General features: G+C 45.0%; 1 protein-coding gene and 1 pseudogene across 5 annotated transcripts in view; one reads left to right on the top strand and one right to left on the bottom strand.

The window, feature by feature from the left end:
• Asx (transcriptional regulator additional sex combs) overlaps positions 1 to 4,733 on the top strand; it is a 73,385-nt gene extending 68,652 nt beyond the window's left edge. For all 5 annotated transcript variants that reach the window (XM_084577955.1, XM_084577953.1, XM_084577956.1 and 2 more), the window contains one exon: positions 2,713 to 4,733. In XM_084577955.1, the coding sequence (XP_084434081.1) occupies positions 2,713 to 3,261 (549 nt within the window). In that variant the 3' untranslated portion in view covers positions 3,262 to 4,733. The remainder of the gene's footprint in view (positions 1 to 2,712) is intronic.
• Positions 4,734 to 7,307: 2,574 nt separating this feature from the next.
• Positions 7,308 to 17,313, bottom strand: LOC146178131 (uncharacterized; annotated as a pseudogene).
• Between the last annotated feature and the right edge of the window lie 4,190 nt (positions 17,314 to 21,503).

The following is a 21,503-nucleotide window of genomic DNA, read 5'->3' on the forward strand; positions in this document are numbered from 1 at the left end:
TTCGTGGACGCAAATTCGAGCAGTGCTTTGTGCAATGCGCAGTTCATGCAGCAAAGTCTTTCTCCTCTCCAATACCTCATTTTTTTTTTCTTTCCGTAATTCTTGACGGAATTGAAATATTTCAATTGTTTTTCGTTGTCCATGTCAAGGATGTGCTCAGTAGTGAGACGGGGAAGAGGGGGGGAGGGGAGGGGGTCAAACTAGGTTTAATGGCTTTCTTTGCTTGCGAAGATATTGAATGAAAAAACTAATCGTACTGCGTTCTCATGCAATATGCGGCACTAGCTACATTCTTCACGAAATCGTTTTGTGAAAAAGTAGTGAACGTATACGGGCTGTCTAATGTTAAATGGCGGTATTCTTTCTATAGCTGCCGAACGTGTTTTGCAAAGTCCGAATTTATGGGGCGTCCAGTCAGTTTACACCTGAAAGAACACAAATGTTTTCAGTGTGGAGCTGTGATGCATGGGATTTTTTTTTTGCCATATTGCAAAACAACAAACATTATTTGCCAGCAGCAATTCAGGGAAATAGTAGATTGTACCAAGCAATGGGCATACAGAAAACATGATGCATACATAGGGCTGAGTATTTTTAGACATAATAAAGTTGGAAGGCGTGTGCGCTCATTCTTGCTTCTACTGTGATAGCCGCAGTAGCAAACCTCACTGCTAAGCGCGATAAGGCTCGCTGCAAACGATATTGCTCTTTGGGTAGTGTCAAATGGTTGGCAGTTTCAATTCCTACCTCATTACACTGTACATGGCGTGCCATGAAGGTTAAACGAAGAAACGGCATTATTCAGTGATATGGATAGGAGAAAAAAAAACTTGCGTGGTCCAAATTAAGGTGCAACTCCTTTTTGATGCACGTCACAAAACTCGCAGAAAAAAAATCTCGCTATAATAAATAAATAAAAAAACAACGCGGTGATCGCCATCACTATAGCAACAACAATCATGCGAACTCGCGGTAGACGAGAGCAGCTAAACGGTAGGGGCAATGGCTGCCACGTATATACTCTTGAGTCATTTCTTTTGCCAGTCGTGTTCTGGAGACGCATCTCAGCAACTGAAGCCTGAACTAGTCGACTATATTCAATTCATCGATGAATCGAATGCTTAAAGACATTAAATATTGCGCTGAAATTTAAGAGAGCAGTCTGGCGCCTTTGAAGTGCCGAAACCTGTTCTATCTGGATACCTGGACTATACATGCGGGCAAAATCTATTGACAGCTTGTATGCATGAAACCTTAAAAGCTGAGATAATTTGGCTCAACGAGGAAATCAGGAACAACACTTGCACATATTTTATGCGAAAAGGTGATGTGCAGTCCGCCTACAGGCAAATTTAACGCACTGTGGGCGATATATTTCGTCTGCCTCAGCACCGGGTACTGATTTGCAATCTTCCAATGCGCGCTAAATAAGATATTTTACAATTCAGGCTCGCCGTTGATCGAAAGTGCGCCTAGCGTGACAACCACGCGAGAGCAGATTAACACAAGCCTCAAGAAAAAACGAAAAAAAAAAAAGAAAAAAAAAAAACCTCAAGAGATATAACTTGCTGCTTCTTTTCTTCTACACCCTTATTTTAATTTTGCGTACAACAAGGGGCACGACAGTATGTCGATATTATCGGCTGCGCAACCCCCTATGCCGCTTGCCGCTCTTCAATGCAGCTACCCTTGAACATGGCGGAAACGCGTGTGGCGGCTGATAGATGGCAGCAATTTCGCATAAGGCCTATATGTTGTTATCATGCTATTTATCAGCCAGAGTGACAGGTTCTCTTCATTTTCAGTAATTTTGTACACAGGACTAGTATTTGAATACCGTCACATCCGGGTGTATCGTACTAGGAGGGAATTACGTAGTAGTTCGATATATTGGTAAAAAAAAAATGGTGAGAGGTGAGGTTATCACTAACCTTAATGCAAGAATACATTGCACCCATGTTAGTAATGTAAAAGAAAAATGTTTAGAGGTGAGGTTATTACTAACCTTAATGCAAGAATACATTGCACCCATGTTAGTAATGTGGTTCTTCGAGTGATATGCCGCATGGCGTGGTGGTAGTAGATCACTTGCTAGGCGCTACTGAAGTCCTTCATACGATGTCCAATTCTGTTGCCAGTGCACCGTGATTAGCCCACTGCACTTAAGGTACAGCTGGGTTCACTTGAGAGTTTAGTCAGCACAATTGTTTTGGTGAATAGAGCTACCTGTGACTCACACGAGGTCACCTTGCGAGCACTTGCCGAGAGGGAGGAACATCAGAGACGCTTCTGCAATGCCTTCAGCAGCGAAAAGGACAATTAGAGGGCAATTCCACAGAACAGGGCAATTGGGAGCAAGGCCACTTATTAGTGGTATATGGTCATTTGATACATAGAAAGACCGAGAAATTGGGGTTAAGTATACTGTACAAATTTCTTATTGTTTTACGCAGGATTTTTTTTAAGGGGACAATCTGTGTAGCTGTATAGCCAGCAATATGAAACATCCGTGTTCAGTATATGCAGGTTCAACTGTAGCAAGTAAAAGTTTGTGCGGAGGTACTAGATTATTTGTGAAATGGGAATTTCTGCAGTCAGTGCAAATGTCACTGTGCACTCAGTACCCCCCTATCCCTCCCCCCCCCCCCCCTCACTTTTTCCCTGCGCCTGTTAAAGAATGTATGTTAAAAACCTTGACTCTGCTCACTTCAGGAACCTGCTTTGGAGGCTGTAGCCGAAGTGGTCGAAGTCGAAGAAGTCCCGCTCGACTTTGACATGGCGGAGCCTTCACCACCACTGGTATTTCAGGCTCTGGTCAGGCCAAGCTCCCGGAGTGCAACGCCGGAGCCCGCAATGCTCATCCACAGCACGCAGCCACTAATGGTTGTCTCGCGCCCGTCCAGTGCCCCTGTGACCGGACCAGAGACGGTGTTGCTGAGGACAGCAGCCCGCAAGTCTCTGAGCTGTCGTGACCTCCTTGCTCTCCAGCAGTCGACGGTCTCGCACGGTACTGGCAGTGCAGCTCAGCAAGTGTGCGTCTCCATTAACCAAGGGGGTGGTGTGGCGCTTGTGCCAATTGTAGTGTCTGGCAACGGTCGCCGGCGCAGCCACGGTGAAGGCGGTGCCGGGTGTGGCCGCGATGAAACTGGTGTGTGTGCGTGCAGCTTACGGCCGATGGCAGTGTGTCGCAAGTGTGGAGCATTTTGTCACGACGGATGCATAGGGCCTTCCCACCTGTGTGTCACCTGTCTGATACGGTGACAGAGTGAACTGTGACCATGTTGCCTGCCGCCATTTGTGGTGTTAACCAAGCAGTTTAGCTACGTGATAGTGGTGCATGTGACACCCAGCACGGCGGTGTTGCTGAGGGCGCCCTGCCGAAGGCACAATGAAGTGACTGCAAACAATGGCGCCTCTGTAATTTTACTTTGCCATGGATGGCCTGTTTGGTTTTGTAACTTGCGGCATTTTGGTGTGGGCTGCCTGATGCGTAATATTTATTTGAGCCAAGCTTTGTTGGCTCTGTCCTAGGGGAACAGAGGACAACTGTCACAGCTTCACGTGTCAGCACTGCTGTTGCTGCCACTGTCAAGCTGGTCATACGGATGCAAGAAACGCAAAACACTCCAATTGTGGTGCAAGCAGTTTTAAGAGGCGCTGCTTTTTTTGTTTTTTTGTTGTTGTGCTGATTGGATGAGAATAGCAGGTTTCACCATGGTTGCCAAAGTCTAGAACTGTATTTCTGCATCTCTGCCATGTCGGTATACATTCACTATGTGTAGGATGTCACAATTGTGCCGGATGTCCACATAGTTTGGGATGGTCGGCATTTTTTTGTAGAACAGTCATTGGGTGTGCACATTCAGCAGCGAGACGAAATGGTGTGATGAATGAATAGCCCATGGCTTAATTTTTCTTTCCTAACATGGCTCATGTGTACATGGTTGAAAGTAGATGGCATGTTTGAGGTATGAAAGACTATTTATTGAAATGGGTTCCTGAAGTGTCACTTGGGCTAAGGGGTTCCAAGTGGAGACTCAACTGTATGCTGTTTGCTAAGAGGAAGTTCCTCAGGCGTGCATGTTCAAAAATTGTGACATGTCGCATGAGGTTACTTCTAGTATATAAATATATAAATATATATATATATATATACATACACACATAGGCCAGCTCTGCTGGGGTTTCAGTTTGGCTACTTCCAATATACAGGCTCTTTTCTTCATTGTAAATAAATATTTCCAGTTTGATAGAGCAGCCTTTCTGTCTGTGTGCATAAAAGTAGCGACAGATCTTCATCAAAAGGGGCGTATAGTACTTAACACAGGTGCATCCCTCCTGCTGTGGATATAGGAGCCATTGGGTTTGTATGACAGTTGCTCATTGATATTTTTTTGTTTCTTCACAGCGACACCATTATTTTTAATGCTGTTTTTTTATACCATTTAGTATGCTAAACGACACTGTTTCCAGGGTGTTTTGTACCTTTTAGGTCAGTTTGTGACCTTCTGAGTAGTTGTTACATGTACAGCTGTGTGTGCTGTTTTGCAAATACCACCCAGCTAGCTCATAACGAACATGACTGTCACACACCATTCCTTTGCTATATCCTCGTTTGCATTATGTGGATGAAACAGCAGATCGGGCTTCTGGAAGTAAGGCAGAGTTTTGCCATGTGTTTTTGTATAATAAAATTCTAAAGACTTTTTTTTTTTTATGTTATTTCGTAAGGAGGTAAAGATTATTTTTTGAGAGATGAAAACATTTTTTGAACACAATCATATTTACTTTTTTGACAGTGTAAAGTTCTACAGACAGTTGCCCAACCTATGGCGTATAGTAAATCTGGAGACATTTGACATTTTCTCTAACTTTGGATCTTCGATCAAATGCGGCTGATCGTTCTTAAAATGGCTCGAACCTTTGTCAGCTCTTGTGGTTAACTTTAAGGGGGAATGTGGGCTAAAGGGTCAAGTTTTGAGCTATTGCACTAATTTCGATAAAATTTTCAGGGTTGGCTTATCCTTCTCTTAGAACATAATTGAAGTTTCATCACTTTAGCACAAATAGAAAAAAAGGCATAGATTAAGTGGGTCGGCTTAGGAAAACTATCATTTCAAAACTAATTAAGATGTTCTAATCGTCTGTACTTGGATAATTCTTAGGTAGGTTACTGTGTAGGATAAAACCAATTGCATGTTATTTGTAGTATTTTGTAAAAATCAGCATTTTAATGAAGTAAACATTTTTTTCGTCATTATACTTTCTATCTCGAAGAATAATTAGGAATCCAAAAAGTACCTTATCTTGTTCTTTACAAAATTTTGGTCCAGAAACGACCTTGAAAGCAGCTTTTGGCAAAAGAGTTTTAAAATAGTAGTTTTCCCGATGGTTGTGATCTTGCAAAAAGTGCAAACTGAGAAAAATGAGAGGGTTTCAGAACATGCTGTTAAAATTGATAGACTAAATTAAATCTAACTGGCCTGGTGCATATGCTAGGTCGTCCTTTTTAACATGACTGTTCTATGGCAATTGCTTCGAGTTTCCTCTCCTTTTCTGCTTTATAGCTGTCCAGCGCCCTTGTCTGCACTTGTGAATTGCTTTTTTGGTTGCTTCCTGGGTGTGCCTCTTCATCTAGGCTCTCTATTCCAATTCCAGCTTGTCAACCGCTTGGTTAGCCAGGCTGCCAGTGGTGTGAACACAATGTTCGAAGGTTACGTGGTGCGTTTTAGTCAATCCAAGCTGTTATTTCGGTTTATCAGCAAATCCGCTGTTGCCGCGGCCCTAAGTTTACCTCTTCTTTGTTTTTCCTTCTAGTCGTTCTTTAGTAGGCTCTTTTTGGCTGGAGTGCGAAATACAAGCATTCTAATTCGTTGATACACTTCGCATTCAATTTCTTGCACGCTAGCGGCTGTGTCTTGAAATCAGCTATAATAATAATTGGTTTACAGGAAAGAAAAGGTGCAGTATATGTCGCACTTGCTTATGTAGTCACCTGGATCGCGCCTTTAGTAAAGGGAGGAAGGTGGGACTGAAAGCGGAAAGGGAGAAAGGAGCCGTAATGAAGGGTTGCGAAGTTGTTTCGACCACATGGGAATCTTTAACGTGCATTGTCATCGCACAGCACATGGACGCCTCTTCGTTTCGCTTCCATCAAAACATAGCCGCAGGCGGTCGGGCCGGCGGCATAGGTGCTTTCCGTGCAACATACCCCATCTTGCAAAAAAAAAAAAAAAGAATTGAAGCGAAAGCTTCATTACGCAGCTTTTCAAGCCGTCAGCGTCACGAAGGCCTTCACCTTCAAGTGACTTTGACAGATATGCGCCTTTCTTATAAACGAATTTTCAATGGAAGCGAAAGCTTCACTACGCTAGGTATAATAGCAGGTTTCACGTGACACTAAATTTTCTCTTCAAGTAATCTTGATATAATTAAGTGTGGGTGTCCACGATTTCGTGGGGTTCACTCAAATGTTTATTACTGGGATTAGCGCGGAACAGACAAGGACAAGAGAGGCACACCGGACAAGCGCTAACTTACAACTGAAATTGGAAGGGGATGATAATGTACGAACTCGAGGAAAAATATGCGCATGCTCTATAAAGCGCTGAATTTGCATGACTGGAAGGATAATCCAAACTGAACGAAGATAATCTAGGGCCACCCAAAGGCAGGTAAAACAGAAGAAATAAAGAAGAAATACCGGAAATGTGCAAAAGAACTTGCACAGCATTTAAAAACGAAGCTTCTTTTTTCAACAGAACAACCGACGTTTCACCTACGCACTTATTGGTTCCCAATCTATGGGTAAATGACACCTCAAGAAGCTCTCTTGCTAATTGCACCTTAGACCGACCAAGAACTTTTGTTTGCCTGAAGAGTGGATGGCATTTGCAGCTTGAACAGTGTCTAGGCAGGTTGTTAGGTTGGGCGATTTAAACGATGCAGCATGTTCCCTTAAGCGCTCATTAAGACATCGGCCAGTCTGGCCTATATAGACGTGGCCACAGCTTAGAGGGACTTCATACACAACACCTACTTTGCAGGCAACGAACTTAGTTACATGCTTTACACTACATGCCGGTTTCTTGTGGCTTTGGCTCGTCAGAGTGCAAAGACTAGAGAGTTTTTTCGAGGTGCCGTGAAAATGTTTACATCAAACTTTCCCGCTATTCTCTTTAAGTTTTGCGTTACGCAGTGCCCCAAGAAATGTTAATGGAGATGATGCTGACTTTAGCAGCATTTTTTTCGCTCTGTAGTTGAGAAGTGACACCAGTGGGTGAAAGGCCGTGATGTTCACAATGCGTCTACTGGCGGAAGAGGAGCATGCAGGCAACGAGGAAGAAGGTCGCCCAGCCGGTGTTTACGAACAGGCCCATGAACACGTTGGGGTGACCGAGTCCCCATCCTTTGGACATGACGCTGCGCAGCGCGTCCGCAGGCAGCGTGAGCGGCATCGTGTAGCTGAAGTATCGGATGACCTTGGGGATGCCTTCCAGGGGCCAAAGGATGCCTGCGTGACAAGGAAAAAACAAATGTGACGTCACTAGCGGCGTGCGGTCTTTACAAATAAACCGTTACAGGATTCACGGAACGTATGCGCTTGATAGAGGAGGCAGGCTAGGTATAATATTTAGGTTAGGTTGTGAGTGCAGACCTGACCGACGGCGTATGGCTTTCTTTTCAAGCTTCTATTGCAATGCAAAAAGTAAAGACTCAGTATACGGTACTAATGGGCGACTTCAGTGCCAAGGTAGGGAAAAAGCAAGCAGAAGACCAGGTAGTAGGTGACTATGGCATTGGTTCTAGGAATAGCAGGGGGAAGTTACTAGTTGAGTTTGCAGAGCGCAATGATGAATACCTTCTTCAGCAAAAGAAGGAACCGGAAATGGACATGGAAAAGTCCTAACGGGGAGACTAAAAATGAAATTGACTTCATACTGTGTTCAACCCCCGCCATTATGCAAGATGTAGAGGTAATCGGGAAAGTGCGATGCAGTGACCACAGGATGGTGAGGTCTAAATCTGAGGAAGGAATGCAACAGATAAGTAAGAAAGAAGTCCATCAACGAATTAGCGGTGAGGGGGAGGAAAGAAGAGTTCAGGATCGCGCTACATAATAGATATTCAGCTCTAACTGACGATAGCGAAACCCTAGAAGAAATATACAGTAATTTCAGAGATATCATTACTGAGTGCGCTGTAGAAGAAGGCGGTCGGATAGTTAGGATACCGGTAAGCTGTCTAAGGAGACGAAATATTTGATTAAGAAATGCCAGGGTATGACAGCTTCCAATTGAACAGACCAGATAGAATTGGCAGAGACATCAAAGCTAAGCGTAAAGTGGCCGATATAAGAAAGTATAACATGGAGAAAATTGAGCATGCTGTAAATAACGGGGGAAGTCTTAAAGCGGTGAAGAAGAAATTAGGCATAGGCAGAAATCAGATGTACGCGCTAAGGGACAAGGCGGGCAACGTCATCACGAATATGGACATGATAGTCAAAGTAGCTGAGGAGTTCTATACTGATCTATACAGTAGCCAAAGTAGTCAGGACTGTAATGAGATTGGTGGTAGGGAGTTCCACCAGCGACGAAGGACGTGGTTAAGAAAGCAATAGAAGCTATGAAAAGAGGGAACGCAGCTGAAGAGGATCAACTATAGATAGATTTGTTGAAGGACAGGGGGATATCGTGCTAGAAAAATTCGCAACCCTGTATACGCAGTGCCTGGTGTCATCGACGGTACCGGAACCATGGAAGAGCGCAAACATTATCCTCATTCATTAAAAAGGGGACGCTAAAGACCTTAAATATTGCAGACCAATCAGCTTACTGTCTGTTAATTACGTATAAGGTATTTACTAAGGTAATCGCTAATAGAATCGGGACAACCTCAGACTGCAATTAAGCAAAGGATCAAGCAGGTTTTTCGGAAATGGTACTCTACTATCGATCATATCCATACCATCAACCAGGTGATAGAAAAATGCTCGGAATATAACCAGCCCTTATACATAGCATTCATTGATTACGAAAAAGCATTTGACTCAGTAGAAACCTCGGCGGTGATGCAGGCATTGCGAAATCATGGGGTAGACGAGCCATCGTGAAAGTCCTGGAAAATATATATGCTGGCTGCACAGCAACCATAGTTCTGCATAAAGAAAGTAACAAAATTCCCATAAAGAAAGGTGTTAGGCAAGGTGACACGATCTCCACCAGTACTATTCACAGCTTCCTTAGCGAAGTATTCAGAGACTTTGAATGGGAGCAGTTAGGGATAAGAGTAGATGGAGAATACCTCAGTAATCTGCGATTTGCTAATGACATTGCCTTGCTAAGTAACTCGGGAGATGAACTGCAAAGAATGATTGGTGACCTAGACAGGAAAAGTAGAAAGGTAGGCTTGAAAATCAATATGCAGAAGACTAAGGTAATGTTCAACAGCCTTGGGAAGGAACAGCAGTTTATGTTAGGTAGTGAAGCATGGAAGTAGTAGGCGAATATGTCTGCTTAGGACAAGTAGTAACCGCAGATCCGGACCATGAAAAGGAAATAAGAGTAAGATTGGGATGGAGTGCATTTGGCAAGCACTCGCAGATTATGACTAGCAGCTTACCGGTATCGATCAAGAGGAAAGTGTACAACAGTTGCGTCTTACCTGTACTCACCTATGGGGCTGAAACGTGGAGGCTGACCAAGAGTGTTCTACTTAAGTTGAGGACAACGCAGAGGGCTATGGAACAAAAAATGGTAGTGGTAACATTAAGAGATAGGAAGCGTGCAGAGTGGGTAAGAGAAATAACTCAAGTTACTGACATTCTAGTGGAAATCGAGAAGAAGAAATGGGCATGGGCAGGACATATGTAGTGCGAAAAGAGGATAACCGCGATGGTCGCTTAGGATAAAAACCTGGATTCCAAGGGAAGGAAAGCATAGCAGGGGGGGGGGGGGTGCAGAAAATTAGGTGGGCGGATGAGGTTAAGAAGTTCGCAGAGGTCAAGTGGATGCAGCTAGCACAGAACCGGGTTAATTGGAGAAATATGGGAGAGGTCTTCGCCCTGCAGTGGGTATAGTCAGGCTGATGATGATGATGATGAATTATATTTCAGGTAAAGAGCTATTAGGGAGAAAGCATCCATGCACTCACCACCGCCGACAAAGAATCTTTTGTTTGTGCTGTCGCTCTGATTGGCTTAACAGTTTCGTGAGGTCACAACCACGTGACCTCGCACGGCTAATTCAAAATAAATCTGGTACAATGACTCCAAAAACACAACAAAGACTTAATCGAATATTTTACTGTGGGTAAAAAAAGACTTAGGGTCAAAATAGCCAACCTAAACAAGAAAATTCGTCACGCCTGCCAATTGGCTCAGCAACAGTGGCATCAGGTATGCGACGACTTTAATGGCAACATATGGGTACGCGAGATGCGTGGGATTTACTGCGACATCATCTTGGAATTAAGGAGTTAAGAAGCAGGAAATCTAAAGAATACTTCACGTTAATGACTTCACGAACGAAGAAATCATTAATGCTCTTAAGACTCATTATTTCAACATCTCTCATCGCAAAGAACCCCTACCGGAATTTAAAGGCAATCCGAACCCTCACATCGACTCCGACACTACGGAGGCGGAACTCCGAGCAGCAATTCATAAAATCCGCACGCCCTTGGCACCCGGCGCGGATAGGATCACAAATAGTATATAAGAAACCTAGATCAAAACTTCATCTCCCAACTTACCAACTTCGCCAACGAATGTTGGAATAAATTAAGGATCATTACCGGAAACGTTGAAGCACGTCAAGGTAACTTTTATTCCGAAACCAGGGAAGAAACTTTCAATAGAAAACCTGATACCGATCCCCCCCCCCCCCCTCCACCTCGTGCCTTGGTAATTACTGAAAAACGTAGCCTTGGCAAGGCTTCAGTCATACATGGACAAGTGTAATCTGTACCCTCAAGTTGGGATTCAGACTCCTTTTGTCTACACAGGACACAATGGCAAGGATTAAAGCATGAAAACTTGGCACCCGAGATGAATAACAGGCTAAGAGCCATATTAGCTCATGACCTCACAAAAGCTTTCGATAACGTGAACCACAAAGTTATCATAGGTGCCCTATCCGAGCTGCAGGTGGGCGCCAGGATGTATAATTACATCAAGGCCTTCAACAGGTAGGATAGCAGAATTCAATTAGGATCTATTCATTTTAACAAATTCCCTCTAGGAGACAGGGGCACACCGCTAGGCTCCCCCCCCCCCCCCTTCAGTACTGTCCCCATTTCTCTTTAATATCACTTTAATCAAACTTGCACGCAAATTAGAACAAATTCCAGATCTAGAACACTCTTTCTATGCTGACCACGGTGGAAGAAAGAGGTGCTCCGATGGCGCCGCGAGGAGCGGCCGCTTAGTGTGACTTTTACGCATGACGCGGCCGCCAGGGGCAGTACCCGTACTGGGGGTACCCGTGGGCACCTAGCGCCCCCGTACGCTAGGTGCCCACGGCAAAACTACAAATGAAGCGGTACAGGGAGATATGGGTTGGGCATCTTTCGAAGTACGGGAAGCTCAGAGTAAAATATTATATGAAGAACGACTGAGGAAATTGGACAGTAATAGATGGGCAGCTAAAGTATTTAAATACCTGTACTTAAAAAGCGTTGACTCACAATGGAGGAAAAGAACTAGGAAAATAACTAGTAAGTATGCTAGTCACAAGGACGGAGAAATAATGAGCATTAAGCAACAGGTGAAAAACACACTAGGTAAAAATTGGATAAATTCGATGGAAAAGAAACAGAGTGTGGAATTATACCGAAAGTGGAAAATGTAGATTAAGAAGGAAGCTTTCTTTGATAACTCAAGAGGCAGTGCCCTAGTTTTTGAAGCTAGATCAGGGTGCCTTAGAACACGCAGCTACAAAAAGAAATTTAACAGTGAAGATGACGCATGTGCTGTATGTGGCAACTCCAGTGAAACAATTGACCATATTATACTTGAATGTAGTGGTATCCATCCGGAAGTTGATGAAGGCGCAGTCACTGTTCCTGAAGCTCTGGGGTTTAGAGATACCAGTGGCCGGGTGAATAAACCGGTGGTGGAAGGTAGGAAAAAAACGATTGGAAGATTTGTGGCAGAGAAGTGACATAATGTTAGTAATGTAGGAACAAAAATTTAATAAATGGAATGGTGGTTTAGTTAACCATTCTATATCAATAATTAAGACATAGGGAGAAAAATGAGCATGATAGCTACTGCTACCTCCCCGTTTCAAAGGGGACGCTCCTATATTTCATCCATCCATCCAGCCTGTCTCGTCGCTCGTTTCGCTGGCGTTTCTATGGGCGCGCTTGGGACAGACGCTTGATTTTGGCACATAGGGGCGCCCGCCTACTTGAAACATTTTTTTTTTTTGGTTGGAGGTATGTACCTTTATATTTCTGTCCATTTTCAGGGCTACATTTCGACTCGGGGCCGTATGAATGATTTCTTAACTGTTACGCAGCTTTGCGGTTTACGACAAACACGAATAATACAATATTTCCTGAAAGCACTCTTGTGAGCGGCGCGTAATAAGCATCCAAAGGAGTGCAAGATGACTATGATAGTTTTCACAGCTGCTAACATGTGCAATGCTTCAGGTACTGTCGCGCTAAAAAAAAAAAAAAAAAGAAAAAAAAAACGAGCACAGTTACGTTCGCGCACTCCGCTGTTTGAATTTCTTCTCGCCGTTATGTTTCCCGGTTGATAACACAAACACGTTAATGTCCTGTTTTATTAAATTATGGACAATTGTAGAAGGCGTTTGCTGCAACCCAACTGCAATCATGACGCAAAAAATTTAAACAGCAGAACCCGTAGGCGCGCGTTTGCTCGCATTTCTTTTTATTAGTACACGTGGGTGTCATGCATTACAGCACAATTTGAAGGTAGGATGCTGTAGGGCGATTCCATGTAAGATCAAACAAAGGATGGTCGGCCGACCCTATAAATTGGTTTTAAGATTTGAAATATTGTTGTCGGATGACTGGAAAAAAGATGTCTGCAATTGGTTTTGCTGCCGATGTTTTTTGGGGGGCATAGGAAATTAATAGTAACGAAAGAGTGGAGTGCCGCGCTTATGTTCTCTGTTGTTTTTGACAGCTTTATACAGAAAGTATAATAAAGGTAGGTAGCTGAAAATGGTCTCACTAAAAATATGCATGCTTGTGTTTGTATTCAGATAATTTTGTTTTTTTGGGAAGAGTAGATGTTTTTTATTTACATGAACAATAAAAGAGAGGTTGGTGCCGCATAGCGGTTCCGGCTACTCCTTTCTACAAAATGTTTAAAAAACACCTGGTCTGTTTTTATGAAATTTCTTAAACTATAATATTTGTTCACAGGTAAAGAAAGGCGCAGTATCTGTCACACATGTTCTGTGGACCCCTGACCCGCGCCCGGAAGGGAGGAAGGTGGGAGTGAAAGCGGAAAGAGAGAACGTGGTGCCATAATGGAGGGCTAAAGGGTATTTCGACCACCCGGGGATATTTAACGCGCACTGACATCGCACAGCACACGGACGCTTTTCGCCTCCAGCGAGGCACTCCCCTGATAGGGCTAGGACAGGTAGGCCACCGCCGCTTGCGGCGGGGGCTTGCCTGCCACCGAATTTTTATCTGTTGTAGGCCGTCATTGCACCCGCCACCACTTCGGTGGTGGTGGACGACGGCCGTTGTTGCGGCGCGCGTCGTTCTCTCCCTCTTCTTTTTTCTTCTCTATTTTCTCTTATGTCCGCCCTGCCGGGGTGGTGCAGTGGTAACGCCCGACCACTGTGCCGAGTACTCGGGTTCGAACCTGACCTCGGCGGCTGCGTTTCGATGGAGGCGAAACGAAGAGGCGACCGTGTGCTGCGCGATGTCAGTGCACGTTAAAGATCCCCAGGTGGTCGAAATTACTCCGTAGCCCTCCACTATGTCCAAAACCCTCTTGACTAAGGCCCTTCCACGGAGGCCGCGACGTCACGCCAGTTGCCCTCGGCACCCCGAACGCTGCTTTCGGCCGCCTGGCGTTCGCGTTGAATTTGTCGCGGCTGCTTGTTATGACACCCAGGTTGCGTCTGTTGCAGGCTTTGTGCGTTCGGTAGTTATTATGGGAGCTTTACTAACACTCTAGTTTATTTTTTTTTTGCACCACCGAGGCATCACCCCCAATATCTACGGCAGATTTTAGACTTGTACGTTCTGAAATAGAGTCGCAAATGCTTTTGTACAAATGATTTTATTGACAGGAAGGGTATTTCATTTTTTGCTTAATGTCTTAATTTTTCTGTCCGCAGGTTTTCTTTGCGCTGCACTTTGAATTTTATCGTTTCTCATTTTACAAAAGTTGTTCAAAACAACGTTTGTTGCAGCACGCACTACATGCCGCACTAGAGTTTCTGGTGTGTGACCATTTTTGCAGGTTTCCAAGGCGACATCTCGCAGAAATGAAATGGCAGTGGAGGTGACAATTGCTTGTTGGTTGCTGGATGCAAGGAATACTTTTCCATTTTCACCCGTTGTGAGTTTTTCAACAACAAGCTTCGTAAGCAGAACCATGTGCACAGTGCATGGTTGTGGAAACTTTAACCCACCTCTCGATAGGTTGGCAATCATTCTGTAAGATTCAATTTCTATGTCCTTATTTTCCAGAATGAGTGCGCTGCGGCAAAATTCACAGGGCAGTTTCTTTAGGGCGGCACAGTAGCCAGCTATATAGGCAACGACTTCCATGTCATGCTCTGGGCTTGAGATTTCTTCCTCTGATATGAGCACTGAAAAGTTGTGCGGTGGCATTTCTTCGTCGCTCTCGCTGTTGTGGTCTGGCTCTGGAAGCATCAGTAGCTTTTGTAACAGATTTTTTTTTTTCAGACTCCAAAAGCTGCCTCACAGAAACATGGTACTGCGACCCAGAAAGCTGCCGGTAGCGACCGAAACGGTCTTCAAGAGTGTCCGTCTGGAACATTCCTAGCAGAACATACTTCAGTTTGAGTTCCTGTAGGCAGTACCGCGACAGCTCAATAAGGGAGTAGCACGTCAGTCTCAAAGCACAGGGGGTTTCTTTCGTCAAGCAGCCACTGGTCATATTAACACTGCGCCAGGCGTCCAGCCAGTCTACGATACCATTCAGAAATATCATCTGTTGATCATGGACTGAACTGATTGGATGCTGAAGGGGGTCATTCAGACGACGACCTTTGGAAGGGGTTCGCTATCTTCCACCATGTTGCTATGATGTTAATGAAGAGAGCTGTTAAGCTGGAATTCGCAATTTCAAGCGCTTCGCCCCGCATTTCAAGTGCGTTTGAGACAAATTGGTTCATGACGTCTAATGCCAACTTTACATTTTGTCTCTCCGTGGGAGTTGGATAAACAGCTTTGGAATTTAACCTGTAGCCGAGCTTTAGAAGCGACGTTTTTTCCAATTCATACAGCTGGCGAACGCCATCAAATGATGCAGCTTTCATTCTGGGAGGCCCATCGGGAAGTACTCCAGAGAGACTCATTTCAGGGAAGTAAAAACATGTTCCTTGGTTCTTCTGATTCAGCCAATTGTTACGCACGCATTTAAGTATATGCACAGGGTCAACGACATAAAAGAGGGGACGGCTTTTATCGGCTGGGTGGGGTTATACAATGCTCACTTCTCGTTTTTTAGAGAAAAACGACATCATTTTTCGATTTAGTGAGTTGTTGTCAGTGATTACAGCAATTACCTTAAGGCCGAGTGATTCCATTTCCAAAATGATCCTTTTGCAGTAACAATGCAGGATTTCAGAGTTCATTTTAGCCACTGGCTGAATATGAATAACGTCTTTGTTTGCTGAGAGAAGCGACTGTATCATGAAAACGTGGGCAGTTGTGGCTGCTTCTGGTGAATTCGCCGAAGATCCTACTATGATTCCTCCTTTATAGTCATAGTACGGCTTAATGTGAATTTCATCAATCATTAAAGTCACCGTCTTTTCGTGGGACTCCATGAACTTCACCCTTTCGCGGATGTAGCATAAAAAGTGGGCTTCACTTTGTTCTTTCAACGGGTCACCCCCATATTTCGAGCAAACGCGGTGCAAAGTGGAAGGATGAGGCAATGTTAACATAGACGCTGATCTCGCGAAGTTATAAGCGTGGGGAGAAATTGAGTGCAGAATGCTGCAAAAAACTAAACTATTAGCACTATAGCGACGAATGGGACCAAAGAGTGATTTGCTCCTTTAGCAGTCGAATCAAGGCACTTTGTTCTTTTGTTGTGTCACCCTCTTCTGATAGGTCATTCAGCAAGGAGCCGATGTGCTGCAACAATGTCGTTGTTGTTTCTTCTGATGTTTCAGTCATGTGCTTTTCTAACTGCTCTAGCAGAAGAGACAATGTACAAGTGTCACGCACGTCTTCTGGAATTGCCCCTCCACAGGGTAAGAAATTTAATTTGGTCATTGCTGCTGACACTGAAAGGGAGAGATCAGCAAATACTGTGACGGAAAACCTAACATGTGGCGAATGATTATCTTCGATGCGTAGAAACATCACACAGCGACTGTTGACACTGATGGTCCAGAAGTCACGGTTGCAAATTCCACAAAGTTTGTGCTTGAGGTCTTGAAATGATGCTATCGCATTTCTTTGCTCTTCGTTTTTGTGTGTGTCCATAGAGCTCCTGATGGCTCTGCTCAAGGCCTCGTCTTCTATTCGAGCTCGTTTTGAGGCTGGGGATTCACGTCGAGTGCGCTTCGTGCTCAAGTAAGCTGGGCAGTTCGGGAAAATAGATGGTACGGCATTGGACACTAGATGAATTCTCTCACTGCCAACTGTCAAAGTCTTTCCTGTTGCTGCATCGAAGTGTGATAGCTTCTTGATTAGGTCATTTTCTTGAAAGTGAAGTTCACAAACCTGCGCAATGTATAAAAATAATTTAGTCACTTATTTCCCGTATATGGACACACATAATTTGCGTTATTAGGCAGTCCAGCACAGTACTGCATACTTCTGTTCATCATCTCTGCCCTGCCCTGGTCAACGTTCACGAAGACTGCCAGTCTTTTCACGTCAAAAATTATTTAAGGCTTCCTGACCTTCTGGTTGAGCCCGCGGAACATTAGGGGGACGGCATAAACTTCAATTGCTCACCTTTGAATGCACGCTGGGTGTGAAATCTTTCCGCGGGATGGCTCTAATCCACGATTCCCTCCTACTGGAATCCTTTGGAAACGCGAAAACACGCACCTTGGGACCACTGTTATAGTTCCCGCGACATCCAGGAACATAACACCGCCCCATGTTACGCCACGTCAAGCGTAGTCTTCTGCTCAATGCCACATTCTCGTTTCAAGCACCGGTGATGCTGGTCACACCAATATTTTTCACACACATGCAAAAATGCATGCACACGATTGAAAGCACACTTGAGCGCGGAAACGCAACCCAAAAATAACGTCAAGGCGGAGCAGTGCAGCACCAAACCTAACCAAAAGAGTAGGCAGCGACGACTAAAAAGCTCGTATTGAGTTGCTCAAACATTTTCGCTCTAACCTGTTTCCGGGAACGTTCGGAGAAAGCTTTTATTGGCTCATACTGCCGTCGGAAAAAGCTGCCCGGGTGAGCGGCGTACTTGATTGGTCGACTTGGTCGACAAAGAAGTGACGTCACCAGCCACTAAATTCGCGACCAACCATAAGTCTCATCTTCTCTAGCGTTCCAGCCATCTGCAATCCCACTCTTGAACGCGCGCCAAAGAACACCACGCGACAGGAGCGTTCCTGCCATCTGCAATCACACACTGGAACGCTCGCCAAGGAACGCCACACGACAGGAGCGATGTTGCGTCTAAACGCCAATGCTGTTGGGAGAACAGGACAACTAGCGTGACGTAGACGGCTGGGAGAGGAGGATGTGAGCAGGCCTTGTAAAAGTCGAGAAGGTGTTGGACAGATACTGCGCCTTTCCCTTCCTCTGAACCAATTAAAAAAAAAAAAATGAAGGCGAGAGCATGTTGGCCGGTACCTTGCTCTTGAAGGCAGAATGATGTACCATCGAAAGTTCACGCCGATTAAGCAGTGAATGTCTCTATTCATTTCCAAAAATAACGTGTACCATCTGGGTACCATCTGGGTATAAAGCCTTTGAGTTTATTTTGGTTGTAAATCGAGTCTGGTGGCAGTCCTTTCGGAACACAGGCTAAAATAGTTAGAGCCGATTGTCTGCATCACCATCGCGTTAAAACCGTATCAGGAATGCAAGTTCCACAGCTGCTGCGGTGTGGTTTTGTGTTCAGTGGGCGAGCAAAATGCAGCCTTAAACGTTTGTGCGGCACAAGTGGTCCGGATGACCTGCCGGGTCACGAACCTCTTAGAGCACTTGAAGTACCATGGAAAGCTACGTATTTACTAAAACTAGGAAACGGACACGAGCAACAGGTATTCCATCAGTCGTCTTTGCGACGAAAGAATCTTTAAGCTAGCGTCACTAATGACGCTTCTCTCCCTTATCAACTGAACGTAGTCCGGTGCGCTAGAAAAAAAAAAAAAAAAAAAAAAAACAATTCGGACGGCATCCCACCGCGCCCCGTCCCACCTTCCGGCGCGCCCAGTGAGTGCGCGCCCACAGAAAGCCTAGTTGGCATTAATAAGAAGCGGATACACAGGGAGATGTAGTTCTAAACTATTTATATATTAGAAACTCCACACAGACGTTTCAGATTTCGATCGAATACTCGGAAGAACCACCCCTTGAACTTCTAGTATTCAAATATTACCGCAGTTATCATTTCAGCGTCTCTTTAACGAAGGCAAGTTAAAGATACGGCTACCTAACATTACCGTATCAATACGTCAACAAGAAAGAACTAGATCAAGGGGAGACCATCCGACGATAAACACAAAAGAAACTCAGTCTACCATCTCACACCTGCAACTGCAAACTCGTGGACTTAGGAATCTCCAACAGAATTAAATTTAAAGAAGTCCAAAATGTCATTCAGTATGAATGAACGTTGCAATTAACCATAGGACGCACTCGTATAAGGGTAGAGTATGCGGGCAGCGCGAGGACGATCAAGAGGATCGCAGAGGATACTGATTGTATAAATTCGTCCCGAATGATGCGTGATGATCAAGAGGATCGCAGAGGTTCCTGAGTCTATGAATTCGTCCCGAATGATGCATGAGAGGTCCGGGAGGAAGAAAGGTGACAAGTGCCAACTTTAAAGTGGGCGGACACACGCACAGATCGACGGCGGGACGGCCGCATATACGGATTCCGACTTTTGAAGGAGTATACGGGAGTCTCTGTCGCACAATGGCTGACGGATGAGGCAACTCACTATGCACTTGAGTTATCCCCTTCCTCTGACCGCGACCGGCTTTATACCGCTGACATTAGCTTGCAAGTCAGCACAATTTAAGCACTCCGACGATGTGCCTTTCGCAAGCCTCCCCTTGAACCTGCAATGGTCTTTGAACAAGCGTCCGTTCTGTAATTTCCCCTGTTTCGTGTCTATGAAGACATGAAATAAGAAATATGGTTTAACACAGACGGACCTCTGAAAGCGTGACCGAAGCGGGGTTCAATGTTTTGCTGCATTTCTACGCATGGTTTTCCCAAGCACCCGCAAGAGCTATAACGTCAGAAAGAGAAAAACCCCAAGGTCTTGTTGGCTTAGGGGTTCTGAAATTCCCTCACTGCAAAATGCGGTTTCCTGTCTTAAAAGGCCTTTTCTCTAATTACGGGCCAAACCGATCATCGGCTAATTGTATCTCTATGTTATTTGCCTTTCAGGCAAGATACGTGCCTACATTACGGTCTTGAGAGCAAGTGACTTGGTGCCCAGCTATGCAACCTGCACTATCATCTCTCTTGAATAATTTCACTCCCTTGCCCACGCCGTAGCACAGGCAGCCAGATTGAGTGAAACAGTCGTAGCTACTTTAACCCTCCTCTCCCCTCAGTCGATGACTCACCACTTATCATCATAATCGGGTAGTTTACACCATCGATGACCAGGGCAGCGGTTGTCGTACTGTCTAGGGCTGCAGAGCACAGGAGCCCTGCGTAAAGTAGTCATATTCGTCAGAAGTTGCGTTTCGTTTTCTTTCATGATATAACAATGTTGGATGTATATTTGAGCTTGAAAAAATAGGAGATAACTAAGTGGGCAGTGGTTATAGCTTAAATATAGCGGCCAGGCCTAGCATGCAATTTTAAAAGCTTGCCTGCTCTCGAGGTTCTGATGCTTCTAAATATCGCGAATTTCTTGAAAGCAATAGTTGGTTTCCGGGAGCTATGCGCTACTTGCTGTGAGCGCCCAGATAATGGCTCCGCTTCATCGCTGAGCGGTGACTCAGTTGCTTTCCTAGTTTTGTAAAAACCTCGTTTATGCAGTGAGACGGTCAGGAGGAGGTCAGCGCCTCTGAATGAGACGCTAAGCACCAAGAAGAAAAGGAGGCTGGCTGCATGGCTAGGCAACATTGACATACTCCAACCGTTTAAAAGCATCGAAGCGTACTCTGCGCACCAGATCACGAAGGCTGAAATATGTGGTTTGTATGTGGAGGAAAAAAATACTGCGCAAGATAAGCTTTGGTTTATCTCTCTGTTAAATACCAGCTTGTATGTGTAGATGCTTACTTTCTTATGTGGTACAGCTTTTCTCCCTCCTTCTGCTGCTGCTAACGATCATTCTTGCTAAAATGACGATGGCATCACATTTGCGAGTGAACTCCTGACCGGCCTTTATAGTAAAACTGATTTGACGTCACCTAGGCGCCCACGCAGCTGCTTGCCACCAGCTGCGCTCTCGCTTCTCCACCCTGTGAAGTCACACCTATTGACACACACAGTGCCCCACGCCCATCACATCTGGTCCCTCTGATGGTGAGGCGGTACCGTGACGTCATGCCAGTTGCCATGCCCGGCGGACAGGTTTGTCGCTCGATACCCCTTATAAACAGCAAGAGATGCAGCTGTCGCTGTAAAAAGGAAAGACGCGATACCTAGCGACATGCCGCACATGCCCTGCATGATCGCGATGATGACGATGGCGTAGATGGGACCTCTGGTAGGCAATTCGAAAATGACGAAGCCCACAAAAAGCAGCAACAGGTCCTGGGCGACCACCACGAACGACAGCGAGCAGACGTGCGCCAGCACCACTTCGTAGGGTTGCACGCCTGGAGACAAAGATTTGTAGAATAAGGCATTAATATACACGAGCTTGATCCTTATTCGCCACCGCCTCTTTCAGACGAGGGACTCAGGCCATCTAGTCACTCATTAGGTGACACAGCTGATATTTAAAAAGAGCGCGTCGCATGTATAGCTTTATCGGGCTAAAACGCAACGGAAAAAGAACCGACGGTATAGTGTGACAAAGTATACGCAAGGTCACAAGTGAACTTTACTTCCATAAGTAGGTTTAAACTTGACGGCGGGTCGAATTTCCGAACTGTGGAAGCAGTGGCGTTGGCCAAATG

The sequence above is a fragment of the Amblyomma maculatum genome, chromosome 9 (genome assembly GCF_055883805.1).
Source record: "Amblyomma maculatum isolate TAMU_Amacu chromosome 9, ASM5588380v1, whole genome shotgun sequence".
Lineage (NCBI taxonomy): Eukaryota > Metazoa > Arthropoda > Arachnida > Ixodida > Ixodidae > Amblyomma > Amblyomma maculatum.